The 17,281-nt window shown below is 33.5% G+C and overlaps 1 protein-coding gene across 1 annotated transcript in view; it reads left to right on the top strand.

Annotated features, from left to right (window-relative positions):
- The window catches only part of LOC106477616 (dual oxidase-like), an 80,377-nt gene that overhangs the window by 18,582 nt on the left and 44,514 nt on the right, over positions 1-17,281 (top strand). The window contains exons 3-6 of the mRNA XM_013938163.2: positions 633-794; positions 1,368-1,555; positions 12,464-12,668; positions 12,835-13,001. Of these exons, the coding sequence (XP_013793617.1) occupies positions 633-794; positions 1,368-1,555; positions 12,464-12,668; positions 12,835-13,001 (722 nt within the window). The remainder of the gene's footprint in view (positions 1-632; positions 795-1,367; positions 1,556-12,463; positions 12,669-12,834; positions 13,002-17,281) is intronic.

Below are 17,281 nucleotides of genomic sequence, written 5' to 3'. Positions count from 1 at the left end.
TGTGTGTGTGTGTGTGTGTGTGTATATATATATATATATATATTCACTGTTGCAGTGACTCTTTTTAAATGTTGTTTTATTAATATTATAAATGAGCCTGTAGTTTTAAATAAACATTATTTTCTCCTTCTTATATAACTGAGTAAATTTATATTTGATGCTATTGTAGTTTCAGTAGAACTTTTTGTTTAAACATTTCTTTAGAGTACCATGAATTAGAAATAACTGGAAAATGATCTCTTAATGGCTTTCAACGAGTTCTACTCTTAACTGACTTTGCTATATATCCGTCACTTTTAGTGGAGTCCACATTTTGCATCATATTAGTAATTTTGATTTTCCTATATACAGTATATAGGGGGAACCTCAACAGTAATTAGCGAGATTAATTGACATTCTGATGCTATTTTGTTCATATTTATGCATGACTTGTGTGTTATAGGGATCTTGCAACAAATTCGTGGGCTCACAAGCAATTTGGTGCATAAATATTTTTGACAAATGTCTTAAATTTTAGGATTAACGATTCATTAGGACACTTCTCTTCCAGTTGAAGTACGTGTACCGATTCAAGTAACCTTCAGGTGGATTCACTAAGTTGGTGTTATTGATTTGTGTTGTTTTTCTAACAGAAAGCCAACTAGTCAGGAAAGCACCACCATCTTACGCCGACGGAGTGTACATGTTAGCCGGGCAAGATAGACCCAGCCCTCGGGTGGTTAGTCAGGCCCTACTAAAAGGCGAAGACGGCATTCCATCGTACCGTAACCTCACCGCTTTGTTCGCCTTTTTCAGTAAGTGATTTAGAATCATCATAACGTGTCTTTAATATCAAAGTTTCATTAGTTGAGAGTGTATGCATTGCCTTAGTTTTATACTGACACATTATTATTACTTTGATAAATCTTACACTTCAAAACAAGTACGTCTATGCCACATTTAAAAGAGCGAATCGGATATTTGACGTTTCTCATGCACGCACTGATTGTCTAACGTTCAGCGAATCCGTATATTCAAATACGTCAGCATTATGTAATACTTTTCCTGTGTTTCACGTTTTGAAGAAAGTTATTAGTTTTTTGTTTTTATTTTATATACAATTCCAAGTTCAATCTGGTGTTTTTGTTATGGTAAAAACGGAGAAAAAACCTAATGTTTTTTTATTATTACTATTTAGTGAAACTCGTCTATGAATCCCACCAGTAGCGCCTTTATAGAGGATTTTGAAATACTTTGCTTAAGTGTACTATTTATTTTTCTGTTAATTTAAACTAATATTAACCGACACTGTTTACTTTGAACCCTAAACTATAATAAAAATAGCAACTTTCAGTTAGAATCATTTTTCCTCTTATTTATTTATTTAGGCCAAGTTGTTTCTTCAGAGATTTTGATGGCCAGCGAACCAGGCTGTCCCATCGAGTTGCATAAGATGGCGATAGCTAAATGTGATGAAATATTCGATAAGGATTGTAAAGGAGGAAAATCCATGCCTTTTCACAGGGCAGTGTATGATTCTAGAACCGGTCAGTCTCCGAACAACCCAAGAGAACAGGTAGGTCATCGTTCATAAGGGGTTTTGTCTCGTGCGAAAATGCCCCCAAAATAAAATTTACTCAAACCTAAACTACGGAATGTCATATACGGTTGAACCGAGATATATACTTTCTACAATCAATGAACAATTCTTATTTAAAAAAATACAACAATAATAATGATATTCTCAAGAAGTGTATACTTTCTACAATCAATGAACAATTCTTATTTAAAAAAAATACAACAACAATAATAATGATATTCTCAAGAAGAAAAAGGCCATCCTACGTACATTACTCTAAAATATGCAAAATCATTCTTCTGCAGCCCTGTCGGCAAGGTTATCATACAGAGGTAATATAAGAGCTAACTGACATGGAAAGTAAAAAATCTCGCTGTCAGTATAGATCGCATTAAAAGTTGCTAATTCACTAGAAATATGCATAAAATATTCAATGTCTCATCCGCTTAAGGAAAACTTGCAGTTCTGCCTACAAGCAAAAATAAGACCCGAGTCACAGAGTGCGTGCTAGTTTTTAATTGAAGTATAATTGTGTGAAAAGATGCCATAGAATATTTCTCTTCAGTGAGACAGCTTTAATTTTGTCGTTGAGCTATAGGAGTATGGTTCAAAGAAACGAAAGGCGTGCAGTAGATTGGAAATGCCATCAGTGCCATTGTAACGTGATATCCAGATGCTCCGAATTATTAAAAACGCCTAGCTACGAAATGATAAAAAATTAACTTTTTTTAAACTCAAAATAGGTAGTCCTCTGTTGGCTTGATATAGAGTAGACCTGGACATGTTTGAAGTTTGGATAACACCTATAAAAACGCAGTATTAGGACAAAGGTTCAAAATTACATTTCATTTGAATCTGTTTTTGTTTATTTGGGGGGGGGGGATCATAGTAACAACTGAAATGTTGCGTGTCAGAGTGGACAATATTTATTTTTTACTCTTTATTGTTCTTATTCCGTCACACAAGTTTTAATATAACACCTAAAACCGATACAGAAAGATTCGTAATAAACAACTTGTTAAGGGTGACCTAAATATATTAAGTACAGAGCTCCTGGATTCATTATTATATGATCCTGAGGGCTTTAATAGGAACCCCCCTACCTCTAAGGTCTAATCATCTTGTTAGAAAAACGAAGATAGTCTGTTAATGTCAGTGCATTTAAGTTTTCCTGATGTTTTACGGTTATTGAAGTAGGTTATCACGTGTTAGAAGATCCAATGTTATAAGAGCGCGGAAGATATAACAGTGTGGGATAATAATGAAAGGAATCGAACAAATAAAAGTTGATTATGTTCGTCAACTCTGGAACAGGCTTTGTTCCAATCAAAGTTTAAAAAAAAAAAAAAAAAAAAAAAAAAAGTTTAGTAATAACATTTTATTAAGTGATATACACACACTAGTCATTCTAGTGTCATGTCGGTTGTTCAACATGTTTTATAGCAATTGATTAGTATAAGGATAAAGAATTCGTGTTCGTACCACCATTAGCCAGTCTCTAAAGATAATTATATACTTGTATTGAAAAGATGAGGGGGGGGAGTGTTGTAAAAAATGTCATAATTTTATGTGATACTATGATTTAAGCTGGCACTGGTTTACGAGTTATGCAATCAAAAAAGGAATTGTTAAATCCTCTACTGCTAACCAGCTGGAATCTTTTCTTAGTTATAGTTTGCTTGATAGATAGCTTTTAAAAATTGGAGCAGACTATTAAAATAAATAAACAAGAAACTGATGCTACGATTATACCAATATCAGTTTATCTTTCAACTCAACCTGCTTATTAATGGATTGATGTATGGTAACGTATGTTTGAACTATTCCTTGTATACTTGACCATTACATTACATTAACATTCCGTTATAAAAAAAAATATATATATATATATATAACTTGTTAGCTGCTACACTTTAAATGTTCGCATACTTAATACTTTTAAAAACCACTGAATAACCTGGAAAGGTTAATCTTCAGGTTAGTAGGGACCACAGACTAGCGAGGTCTTACAAACAGTAAGACATTAGTAAGACTATATATATACTGGCAATTGGCGTTCAGTAAATCGACTTTTACGAACCAACAAAGCCAAGAAATATAATTGAATTCTAAATATTATAAAAACATTTATATAAAAGTAAGTTTGGTATTTAAAAACATCACGACTACTGGATATGAACTCCAGTAACAAACATAAATGATTGCACATTAAGCTGCGGAAAATAAAATTACCGAAAGTATTTGGTTACTGGCAGTTAAAGGACAACAACCGAGTAAATAAATATTGTTTTGTTAACCAGAATTGACTGTACTTTAAATATTTCGATAACTGTTTCGTGATTGTAATGTTTAGTTATGGATATTAATGCAGTTAATATTGCTAAACATGGAAGCTTCAGTTTCACGTGTTGTTATTTCCTTTGCATAAGATTGCTAAATGTACTTTATAATCTAAGGAAGAGGTTGTGTTTTATCCTGTGTTGTTAATGTAGATGTTTCTCGAAGTTTTGTTTATTGTTTAGTAGGAAGAAAGTCCGACGGGTTGAGATTGACGTAATTTTACTATATCTGTAACTTTCTCCAAAGTGTAGAAAATTGTTTAGCCACATAGAGAGTTAGGCCAGAGTGAGTTAAGTATGCCAGTTTTTTTTAAAGAGTAATCGATGCATGACTTAGTTTGCTCCTGTCAACTAGCTTGTCGCTTATTTTGTGGTGTGTGGAATAGTGAGCTGGTGTTTCGATGAAGTAATAGAGATGTGAAATTAGCAAGTAAGTGAAGTTAAGACCATCGGTGAACGTTGGTTAACAGTGAAACTTTAAGTAAAACGTTTATCATTACGCACAGTTTCACTTTTCTTTTATAGCAATTAATCCAAATGAAACCACCCAGACCCCTTGTGGATTAGGGGTACAATGTGACTTTGCACTGAAACAAACAAACAAATAATCCATCCAAAACTAAAAATCATTTCATCACAGTATTACATTTTAATAGTATGTGGATACACAATACTGTGTAATGTAAACAAGTCTCGACGCTTCCACATGTCCTTTTCAGTTTGTGTAACTAAGCAATCGTCAACCGTGTTTTATGTTCGGTACTTTTAAGAAATATGAAACGTGAGCAAATAAGTTATTTCGAATTACCTGCTGTCAATAGATGTAGGGTTATTTTACTTTAGTATCTGCGAGTATTTGGTAGTTACTAAATAAACGGTTTTGATAATACCCTGTAACATTCGCATTGCACGGATTACACTCAACTTTTTATATATTTTTTTATCCTTGTATAAGTAAATTTTATACAAAACTTATTATAAATAATGCTGCTATATTGGTAGAAGTTTATTACTCGCCTGTGCTATTCTAGTTTTATTTTCTGAAAAACTGATTTAAACTTTTAACACTTATACTGACGTGATGGTTTTATGAGAAAACAAAAAGTATGAAATAGAACGAATTAAAATGTTAAATTCCAACAAGTGATAAAGGGGATTTTGCAATAAAAAAACAACAAAAACAATACTATATATGAACGTTTAGATAATTGAAAAGCTTTTGTAAACATGATCATACATGTCAACAGAGATCATGTTAAGCTATCTTATAAGGCTTAGTGTTAACTTTTTAAACACACCTTGGCATTGTCATATTTAGGTTAAGACAACGGCGACTAAGGAGACTTTTGTGAAATATCAAACACGCCTGCGATAGTTTTATTGTCTTAATTTTAACATTTCTACAGTAATTCCTGTACACTGAATTCGAAAATATCCATTTTTCTCCATCACTTAGAGAGTTTTCACAAACAGTCATAACTTAATACATAGAAGACCACAACACGTACTTTTGAGACTAAAAGGCTTAGATTTCACAAAAAAGGTGGATGAATGAGGATGGATATCCTTTTGACATCAATGTTCTTCCCTTTTGGTAATAAACATAAAAAAAAAACTTGCATTATGGTGAACGAAATAATTTGATCTAAGTTTTTGTTTTTTCTCCCCAAATTGTAAAAAAAAAAACTTCTTACGTGATAGAGAAAAATGAATATTATTTTCGAAATCTGCGTAGATTAATTATGGAAAATCCGTTATTAAAACCAAAAGAACTTTTATAAAATATAAATTCGCAAGCCTGTGTTATTAGTAATCGGCACCCGTATAGGAGGTCTGTGGAGATTGAAGTAAGACCTACAAAAAAACTTCTCCTCCTCAAGCGCTAACTAGGGATTCCTCAAGCGCTATCTAGGGGTATTCATTGAGAATAATACACATTGAATAACAATCGATTTGCTTGAACAAACAAGCTGCGATTATTGTTATTCTGTGTCTCCCCCCCCCCCCATGAAAATTCAAATTACTGTAAAGGCTCTAAAACTTCAATAATTTGGTTAACATTTAACTTTTGTCAAATACGCCTTTTTAATAACCTTTAATAGCTCATCAGACTGAAAATCGGATTCGTGTATTGTTTTAATTTTATTTTTATCCCTGTTATTATAATAATGACGGAAAACATCGTGCTACATATGTGTGAAAATAAGGAGTTGATTTATTTCTTTTTTCCAGCTTTTTCAAGACAAACGAGCATACTTGCAGTATCTTGTGGTATAAACTTTTAGAAGCAATTTTACACTTAGTTTTACATTAATGCCACTGTTAATTAGTATAAATATTTCCTTTCAATCTTTAAACTCGTTTCAGATTTTACGGTACAAGTTCAGCAGTTGATTCCAACCTATCTCCTTCATGACTTACTATGTTTTATCATTTTCTGTAATTGATCAGACTTCATGGTCTTAATTGCTGGTCCCCCTGTGTAACAGTGGTAAGTCTTCGGAGTTATAACGCTAAAAATAGGGAGTTTGATTCCCCTCTGTGGACACCACGGCAGATAGCCCATTGTGGCACGCACGCACTCACACACTCACTCTCTCTCACTCACTCACTCACTCACACACGCACTCTCTCTCACACACGCACTCTCACACACGCACTCTCACTCACTCACTCTCACTCACACACACACACACACACACACACACACACACACACACACACACACACACAGATATTACCAACAATTACATCATTTTATTTTATTAATAAACAGAGACTTTAAATTTACTAATGGTTATTTATGCATGTGGTCCCTTCTAAATCTATCGTGTTCGGCTTTAAGTCTAGTTTCTTAAAAACATCATAGTCACATGTCAGTTTTTTTTTCTTTCTAGACATGACACTATTAATTCAAGTTTCGTAATAATATCTTGGTCACGATTCAATGTTGCAGATAAAATGTTTGATTAATTAGAACCTACGACAGACTTATTAACATTTTACCATTCACGAACCCGTGGGTACTGGTCTTTCATAACAAGAAACTACTGTATAGAGGGTGCTCACTGCGGGTGGGGCCAAATTACTCCTTGGCCTCTGGCGACTATCTTCCATATTAGTTATTTCTTCGTCTGATGTACGAGACTTGGAGAGGGAGGGAAATATAGAAAACCTGGTCTCGTTTCGTCTAGTAGAATATATTTGGGCTGTGGCTTAATGTGGATACAGTAGTTTTCTTGCTGTAACTTGTCATAAACCCAAATTACAATGGCTCACTGCACGTGATAAAACCAAAAAAGTAGGTGGGGAGGAGTAAATACATCCTAGTCTGTCCTCTCTCTCTCTCTCTCTGTGTACACATATAAAATCTGTATCTGATTTAGTCCTTTTGTTTAGTTTTCTTACCAACTTGTTTTGCTACATCATTCTGAGGGTCTTCAAAACCTTGACCTTGTACGTTTTGTTTCTTTATTTTTTCTTAGTAGCCTTTTTTGTCACATCACTCTGAGATCCTTCCAAATCTTTGTATTTGTCAGTCTTGTAAAACACTTTCTTTTCCTTTCACTTTGTATGTGTCCTTAAAATTTGATACATCTGGTTCGAAAGTTATGTATTTTTTTTAACCAGTATTTCAGTTCTAATTTCGACTTGCTTGTCTTCTAGCAGTCTATAATAATTTGTATATTACTTGTAAAATAACTTTGTCAAAAAGTATGGATTGCTGTCCTACATAAAAGTATACTTCAGATTTATGTAATGATCTCGGCCCTAATTCAAACTCGTGCAAAGCACGACTCTCTTACTCGTGTATAATTTGATGTGATTATTATATTTTAAGTGGAGATTCTATCCTAGATTGTCTGGAAATGATAAAATAATAACCTAAATGAAACTGTTACTGCATGTAACTTTTGTTGTTGACAATTAACAAAACTTTTTCTTCATTTAAATGATGAAAAAAAAAAGACTGCATGAGTGCATGTAAGGGGGTGTTATAAAATAAATCGCTTTTCCCCCGAAATAATGACGAACTTGGTAGGACCGCGAATATCATCACTCGTGAGAAAACGTCATTTCAACGTACTCTTGAGTGGTTGACTCTTCGAATTTCATTTTTTTTTCGAAAACTTTTGAATCATGGTGCTCTCTAGAAGTCAGGTTTGTGTTGCATGTTCTGCCTTCGGGATGGCTCAGAAACTAGTCGCTGACATGTTCCAAGAATTCAAGTCGGAGCTTTCGTTCAACAATGCACAGAAGAAATGTTGCAAACTTTGTCTGAATGCGAGAGACACAAACGTGAAACCTTGATTCGTGTTCTCACTGATGTGCTCACAGAGACAGCCACAAAAACAGACATGTCTGTTGCATTGCTGAAATATTTTGCAACTCGATTAAAACTCGTGCGTGAGAACAATGGTGGCCCGATCAAGGGATATTGATCCTTGGAATTACTTTTTTGATTGAATTAAAATCTTATTTTTACTTTGTTGTGCTCTCGGGGAAAAAAGTGTAATTTATTTCACAACACCCCTTAACAAGAGAAGAGCCCATAAATGACAAGCGACGAAATGCTTTCAAGTTAGAACAGACGATTGCTTTAGTAAATCCAACAACTTGTCACAACAACTTTGTCAGATTTGTATTTCTACTGAAACTTTAGTTGAAATATCGTAGCACCTGTTTCTGTTTAATTATTCAGACAAACAGTCAGTGCTATAATTTGGTTGTTGACGACATTAAGTATATTGTTTTTACTACACAAGTGAAACAAGATTGCAAAATACTTCGCTATTCGACTGATTAACGTACTTCTCAGATCTGTTTGGAGTGAAGGCTTGAATATCTTTTCCCACTATATCACCTTGGCAACCGTGACTTGTTACTTCTGTATGGTATACAGGGATGTATAAATTTTCTGTTACTCCCACATTATGTATTTCCGTGACGTTGTTTATGAAAATTATTCAACAGTTTGAACAGAAATATTATAATTCGAAATGTATTTCTTCTCGGAAGAAAACCGTGACAAATTTGTAATCCTGTCTGTTGCAGCGAGACCAACTAGTAAAGACGAGTTTAGGAACAAGTTGATCTCACGTGCAAGGATATATTTTCGGGAATATAATCGTCGTCCATTATTCGATGTACTTTTTGAAGTCTAGTTTTACCAGGTCCTTGGTTTTCCAGTGTCTCAAAGTATCTGTTTTCTGTAGTAATCATCTTTAAGTTCTTAAAGAGGTTTTTAGTAATGATTCTTTTAGGAAGTTACTTTATTACATGTTGTGCGTGACGAGGGTTGGAAGGTTTAGTTTTTAAAGTATTCTTAGCTTGTGTAGCAAGTATAGAAAAACTTTAGGTTTTTAAATTATAATCTTTGTGAATCTACATGGTTTCTCAAAATACTTATGGAGGAGAGACAACTGCTCGAGGCTACATACATTCTCTATTTGTTTTACGATTTACAATAACAGTTATTACAAATAGTTATTACGAACAATAATTTATGTACAAAAATTTTACAAACTTGCAAGCAATACAAAGTTTTTTGTTTTTTTTCTAGTCTGGAACCTTCTTGATATCTTGTGTAGGGTTCACGATGAACAAGTTAATTAAGAGTTGGTGTAGGTACAATTCGCTTAACGGGAAGCTAGCTTGCTTTGTCCTTCGTTATTCACCAGCCACACACGCCGAGTTTTCCACCGTGACGTTATGTAATGTTTTCGTAAAAATACTCGTCTCCTATGAGAATCCACTGAAGTTAAATGATTTGTAATGTTCTAACTTTATAAATGTTCCTGGTCAAATATTAGAAGTTTCCAGTTGATAAGTGTTATAACAATTAGTTATAGCTTCCGAAGTTTATGGCACATTGATTATAGCAAACTAGTAATAGATACTCTCTTCAGGCGCGTCGCGTTGTTTATATTTATAGGCGTGTGGAGGTTTTCTCGAAATTTCAGTTTTACGTAAGTGTATTGACGCTAACACAAGCGTTTACGTACACGCATATATTGTTAATTCTTACTCTCGAGAACCTTGTACAAGCTTGGAGAATAGGCGGGAGTTTCGCAATACATATTTAGCACTATAAGCTATGTATATTTCTAAATATAAATTTGATCTAAACAAACGTCGATAGTAAAATAAATATATATTAATAATTCCGTCACAAAGTAAAAACAAAACTTTTCCATACTATTCTTTTTCCTTATCACGTTTTCTTTAAACGTTTTGTCCCCTAGTGGCTCTGCGATAAGCTTGAATGCTAATAACACTAAAAAAAAAAAGTTTGATATCCGAGATGGGAATAGCGAAGATAGCCTGTTGTGTAGTTGGGGGCTTGAAAGACAATCTTGTACATTTCTGAATAGTCATCAAATGTACCTGTTTCTGTTAATTTACTTCTATTAATTTTTTAGCTGTGCGCATAGCAGGTATTGAACTCCGAATTTAAACATTATAATCCTCCACACACCCCTAAAAAAGCTTGCTGCTGAGCCATGGAGGGCTTTGTTTTGTTTTTTTGCCTGGAATAAACTTTTTTTTATTCGTTATCATATACAATAGTGTATATATTTTTTTATTTTCCTCATAATTGAATATTACTTAAGGTATCAGGTGGCTACAAGACACCTGTTATACAAAGTTCTCACCTGAAGCTTCCTTGTTATTTTCAAGATGTACTATGTGATAAGACATTTTAGGATTTTTAATTTCAGTCACACAAGTACAAGGTTAGATTAATTATTTATAAATTCATAGGTATGATATTTTCGCTGTAAACCGGTTGGAGAAGAGACTCACTTGGCAGAATATCAAAACATTTTAGTTGTTTTTATCGCTTTTGTTTATCATATAGCTCTAAACTCCGAGTATTTACATTATTCAAGTAATATTAGAATATTTCAAATCATTGTTTCGAGATTTAAACGCGTCCCGAAAACAGTTCATTGATTAAAAAATAATAGTTACTTTCTCGATTTTGGTTAAAAGTATGTTGAACCAGTTGATCAAAATATAAATGTGATTGTTATATTCTATCTTAGTCATTAAATATACGTTCCTAGAGGCGAACGTTTCGCTGATGATCCAAGGGCTAAAAAATCGCCACATATTAGAGTCCCTTGATTTAGTGTAAGGTTACGATGGAACAAGTAATTGGCGTGTTTGTACTGTGAATTTATTGTTTCCGTCCAGTTGACACAATCGCGCTCTGCACCATGGAGCTGTGAATGAGTTAAGAGTCAGTCCAATCCCACGTTTCGATCAGAGTAGCCCGAGAGTTGTTAATGAGTACTGGTGACCTAGCTGCTTTCCCAGTAGCCTAAGAGTTCAAACTGAAAAAGAGAGCAAAGATAGCCCATGTTGATTTTCTAGAATATTCAAAACAACCAATAAACTTTCAGCTTGTTTATATTACATTGTGTGCTTTATTTAGAGGTCGTGACGATACTTAATTTACGTTCTGAAAATTTAGAGAATAAATTTCATTTAAGTTCTGTAGTACAATGCAGGAAGAAGGAATAAACGCGTAATATGTTTGTCTACGAACTATTCTGAGTCAACGCAAACAAGTTAAATTATATTACCCTGAGTGTTTTACTCGGGCTTCACTGGCCTCGTACGATAGTTTTGGTAATCTTTTATTTTATTTTTCTGTACGCTTACTTGAAAGCTTCATTGCTTCTACATTACCCTGACACGTGTGACAATAATTATGGTTTAACCTCGTATATAAATAAACCGGCCTTCCTACTTAAGGAGATAAAGTCAATTTTTATTTACTTAACAAACACTAAAATGGGGATTAATCTTCAGTCTCGCTAATGGTTGGATCGCCAAAACATTTAATATTTGTGTTGAAAAAACACTTTTTGCATACGAGTCGTCACCTGTCGGAGTATATTTAGATTGCTTTGTCTTCGTTGTACCGTAGCTAATTATTTTACCTTGAATGAAAGACTAGAATAACAAATGCACCTATATTCATCATGTCTTGTGATTTAGTCTTTTGTAAGAATTGGAAAGCTTTCTCTGTGTTAGCGTTTGAGTAAGCCTTGGTCTATTTATTAAGAACATACGACCATAATAATGTACGAAACCATAAATAAAAATGTGCTATTGGGTTTGTGGCTCGGTCTCTCAAAAAGATGGAAAACTTGTATTAGACTATTCTATTATATATCATATTCTATTAACGATTTTATAAGAAGTGAGTGTCGCATGCTCGTCAAGTTGGAAAAATGTAACTTCTCTCTTGGAATATAATTTAAGGTACTTAAATATTCTCCTGTATTTGATACTAAAAGACCATGATTTAATTTGACTTCAAAGTTATTGTATTCGTAAGTTTTAATTTTTTTCAATTCAAATATCATTAAAAGATCTGAAAAGGTGACTACGTTACACAAAAACAAGTGCAACTTTCATTAAAAAAAAAGACAAACCTCGTATAGAAGTATTTACAGTGTTACTGAATGTTACTTTTCGAAAGCTTAGTCAAACTTTATCTGTGGAAGATAGTTTTGTGTGCATATAAACACTGCTTCCTCGAACCTTGCAGATGAACCTGATGACCAGTTGGATCGACGGAAGCTTTGTGTACAGCACAAGCGAGGCTTGGGTCAACTCTATGAGGTCTTTTCAAAACGGAACCTTCCGTGTGGACAAGAAAGGAACATTTCCTCCGAAAAACAAAGAAAGAGTCCCCTTAATTAACTCTCCGCCTGCCCACTATCTTGGAATGTTAAACCTAGAAAGAATGTTCTGTAAGTTACTAAGAAAATTATGTATAGCTTCTTACTGTTAAAATAACTTTAGGGGCTATTTAGAAAATATTTGTGTACAAATAATTAATTACTTAAAATATGAAATTTTAAGTTAGTGTCACCGCTTTGGTTTAAACAAACGAGTTCTAAGTCCTCATTTCTTTAGTGCTAGGGGATCCACGCACCAATCAAAATCCAGCACTCTTGGCCTTCGGAATCCTCTTCTTCCGTTATCATAATGCTGTCGCATTGCAAATACAAAACGAACATCCTGACTGGTCAGATGAAGAGATCTTCCAACGGGCACGAAGATGGGTTATAGCAAGCCTTCAGGTAAGTGTTATATGTATATATAATGTGTGTGTGTGAAACCGATTTACGCAAGACTAGGGTATAAACTTCACTTGTATAAGAGAACAAAAGTTCTTAAATATTTAATTGCGCTTTTGTATTTAAAAAAAAATACCAAACATGTTAGTATTTTATGCGTATTTGTAACGGTAAAATAAATTAAAGCTGATTGTTTTGAACAAGAATAAATAATTAATTCAAATAAAGATAATTTCCAATGTTATTAATATAAATGAGAATTGACAAAGTACTAATACTTGTAAGGTTCTGACTAGGAATCAAAGGAGTATTAAATGGACTAAGGTTCTGACTAGGAATCAAAGGAGTATTAAATGGGCTAAGGTTCTGACTGGGAATCAAAGGAGTATTAAATGGACTAAGGTTCTGACTGGGAATCAAAGGAGTATTAAATGGGTTCTTTTTTTGCATTCTATTAAACTAGTTACAGAAGGAATAAAAAAAAAACGGATGTTATTTGTTAACAATGTTTATCCTGCAGACTGAGCAAAAACTTCAAACTGATAAACAGAAACTATGGATTATCAAACTTCTTTACAGGTTTTGTTACACAGTGTTTTGTCATTAATGCATTTAATTACACAGTAACTTTGGCCATTAATCTTTTCAATGCTCACATCTGTTGGAGTACTTTAATAGAATTCGTAGAACTTTTGTAAGTTAATTATGGCAACCTTTACTCTATTTTTGTACGAACTACTGACGTTTTTTGTTAGGCTTAAAGTTAAATTTAATAGTGAGAATTAGAAGACTACCAAAAAGAAGAAAAAAGTTCACATAGTAAAATCTAGGTGTGGCCACAAAATGATTGTTTATGTATGTGTGAACAGGCAGAAACTACTTAAAACGAACTGGTACGTAGAATGAAAATCGTACTCTGCATATAATGCACAAAAAGTAACTTTGTTTAACGACTTCCTTCTTTCGCAGATTTCTGAAATATCACGAGACTAATTTACTGAAAATGTAGATCGTTACAAGGATTAAATTTACACGGGGTGTTTCTGCGTAACACAATTACTTACCAATAATGGGTGATTCATACTTTAACTAGGACAGAAGTGGGGGACAGAAAGTTGTAAAAAGAACATGTATATTTTTACATTTAGCAAACATCAATAACGGGTCTTGATTATCAAGTATAAAAAATTTTCCCATGTTCCTCGAAAAGCTAACTTAAAAGGTTCACTGTTGTCTAATGTGTAGACGGGAGTACGTGTAAAATCGTTTCAGTTTTCAATAGAAAAGAAATGAACCAAATTACAGGTTATGCTCCAAATTTTTGAGGTCTATGGATTTTGTAAGCTTTATATCCAGCGCAATAAGAAAAAAAAAAGCTCTAAAGTAGACAATTAATTAAAGCACTTCACTATGCTGTTTATGGCTGTAATACGGCTGGTACTGAATTGTTGGCAAACTGCACACGAGATGTCCGTTTTACTTTGTACTTACGTTACCTATTTGTAGGCGTGTATACCGAGTTGAGAAGCTGTATTAGTGTTAAACGCAGCCTCTGCGAATTATCCTAAATCATTAAGGTTAAGTGTGCATGTTATTCGTACATGCTCCTTGATGTAGTGTTTGTTCAAGAATGTGGGCCATAAACGAAACAATCGTCTTTCTACAACTTCAGTGAAATAACGATTAAATATAATTCATTGTATATATTATGGTGTAGCTTTACCATATGGTCGAGTTCTGCTTGACTCGTTTTTATAGTATCAGAATGTTATTGCGGATACATTACGTAATGCACTCGCTGTTCCAACAACTCCTTTATAAAAAGAAAAAAAAGTTGGATATAAACTCAAAGCTACAATCAAGACAACCTATAGATTTGAACATGTTAAGAGTTTAGACGAACTTAAGGAACATTATTGATATGATGGTAAGTTTATTTGTTGAAATCGTGCTGTTTTCTGCTTTTCCAGCTTCCTACTTTAATCTTCTTTTTTTAACTTACCCATAGTAATAATTGAACAGTCTTTATTTTTTATATGCTTAATCCTGATTGAACGATAATTAGACGTTAAAAAAATAATAAAAATCGAGTCCCAAACAATTTGTGACGTCCAACTGATACTAAAAGTTTCTCATCCTATTTCTGCTGTTTGTTTTCACTCCACTTGTTAACCTGTCACATATCAAAAATGTTCAATATAACTATAGTGCCGAAGGCAGACTTAACTAAAATTATCTAAGGCGTCGCCTCAATCTGTAATTTCTACAAGAACAGCTTTACGTGGGTACTAATGTGATGACAGTGTAATTCTATGGTTTGAATGTTCTTTTTTTTCATATGTTCGATTACAATATGATGCGAGTAATTATTCCTACTGAATTTTTTGTTCTAAATAAGTTTAACTCTTTCTCAATTTGATTGTAAATAAATAAAAACATCTATGTAAACCAACTGTATGATGTACCCCTGAAAATACGTAATAATCTACTCTCATATATGCTATAGAATCACCCTAATTTAAGATTTACATTTACACAATATAAAATTCTCTCTATGATCTAAAGTTGTATAATTTCTTCTTGATTGTATATTATACAGTTACTCTCATGATTTACATCTCTTCTAAGCTGCAGAGTTAAGTACAAATCTGGCTTTCGTTAAACTGTAACATTACGTAAAAAAAGAATCCCACATCTGATTTGGGCTATGAGTTGTATAAATAAAAATCCAGCTCGCCAGCGGCATGTTTGCAAGTTTCTGTTGCGCAAATCTTTTTTTTTCGTCACTTGAATTGAATTTTTTGAAATTCCATTGGGTAAATCTAAAGTGAAACGAATAATTTCGGCTTGGGCCATCTTTAAGTCGCTGAGGAATATAAACCGTTATCGTCATTAAAAAGAGGTTAAACGATACTTTACTGATAAGAAACGTCACGAATAATTTCACAGATCTTCTGCTCCAATTACCAAAATAATGAATTTAACGAAATGCTTCTATCTAAAAATATTTCTCAAATCTCGTAGGGTATTCACTAGCTTATTTGTATATATCATATCCAGAGCACAAAATAGGCTGAAAAAAAATACATTTAGGTATATTAGATTCACCCTACATGTTCTCTTTTCTGTTATTTATATAAAGTTTTTATATATTTTGTCGTTTAAATACCTCTTCACATTAAATAAAAGCGTTACCTTGGTTCTAAACTGGTGGTTATTAGAAACTTGTTTAGTTACCTTGGCTCTAAACTGGTGGTTATTAGAAACTTGTTTAGTTACCTTGGCTCTAAACTGGTGGTTATTAGAAACTTGTTTAGTTACCTTGGCTCCAAACTGGTGGTTATCAGAAACTTGTTTAGTTACCTTGGCTCCAAACTGGTGGTTATCAGAAACTTGTTTAGTTACCTTGGCTCCAAACTGGTGGTTATCAGAAACTTGTTTAGTTACCTTGGCTCCAAACTGGTGGTTATCAGAAACTTGTTTAGTTACCTTGGCTCCAAACTGGTGGTTATCAGAAACTTGTTTAGTTACCTTGGCTCCAAACTGGTGTTTATCAGAAACTTGTTTAGTTACCTTGGCTCCAAACTGGTGTTTATCAGAAACTTGTTTAACTTCTCTTGCAAAAGAGTCGGTCTTTTTTTTTTTTCTTATTTAATTCAATTAATTGTTTAGGCTGGAGAATGCACTCCACCCAAATCCAGTGGCCAATTTTAGGGGTGTTTCAAAGAAATTACCACTCTATATAATAATGTAAGAAGGGTTATCGCTCGAATATGCATGCGTTTAGTTCAACTCGCCATACCCAATCCTTATAACAGGTTTTATATTAAAACAAACCGTTTGGCTCAGTATCTTTGGTAGTTACACCCACACCAAGTAACCCTAGGTAGATAGTTGAAAATACTCGTTCATTAAACCTAAATCATTAATAGAGAACTTGTATGTTGAATAAACTGTCATGCAGCTAATAACTTGTTTATTTTTATTGAGTCCACCCCTTGATTGTGTACATCACAAGGTAATCAGTCATCCTACACACAGACCTAACAATATGACCACAATCTACATACTCATTTACAACCTAGAAGAAAACTTTGATAGAATTCGTTCATAGTCTAATTCAATAGGGGAAGCACGTTTGTGTGGCTTCAGTCAGCCTCTAAGTTGCACACAGCCGTAAAGGACACTGTTATTATAGTTAACCTGTCTAAAAATTATACTATTCGATCATCATATAAATTAAGGCGTAATGAATTATTTAATTCAGTTTAACGTTTAGATTT

The sequence above is a fragment of the Limulus polyphemus genome, unplaced genomic scaffold (genome assembly GCF_000517525.1).
Source record: "Limulus polyphemus unplaced genomic scaffold, Limulus_polyphemus-2.1.2 Scaffold167, whole genome shotgun sequence".
Lineage (NCBI taxonomy): Eukaryota > Metazoa > Arthropoda > Merostomata > Xiphosura > Limulidae > Limulus > Limulus polyphemus.
The sequence above is the reverse complement of the archived record's forward strand: the minus strand, read 5'-3'. Positions and strand labels throughout refer to the sequence as shown.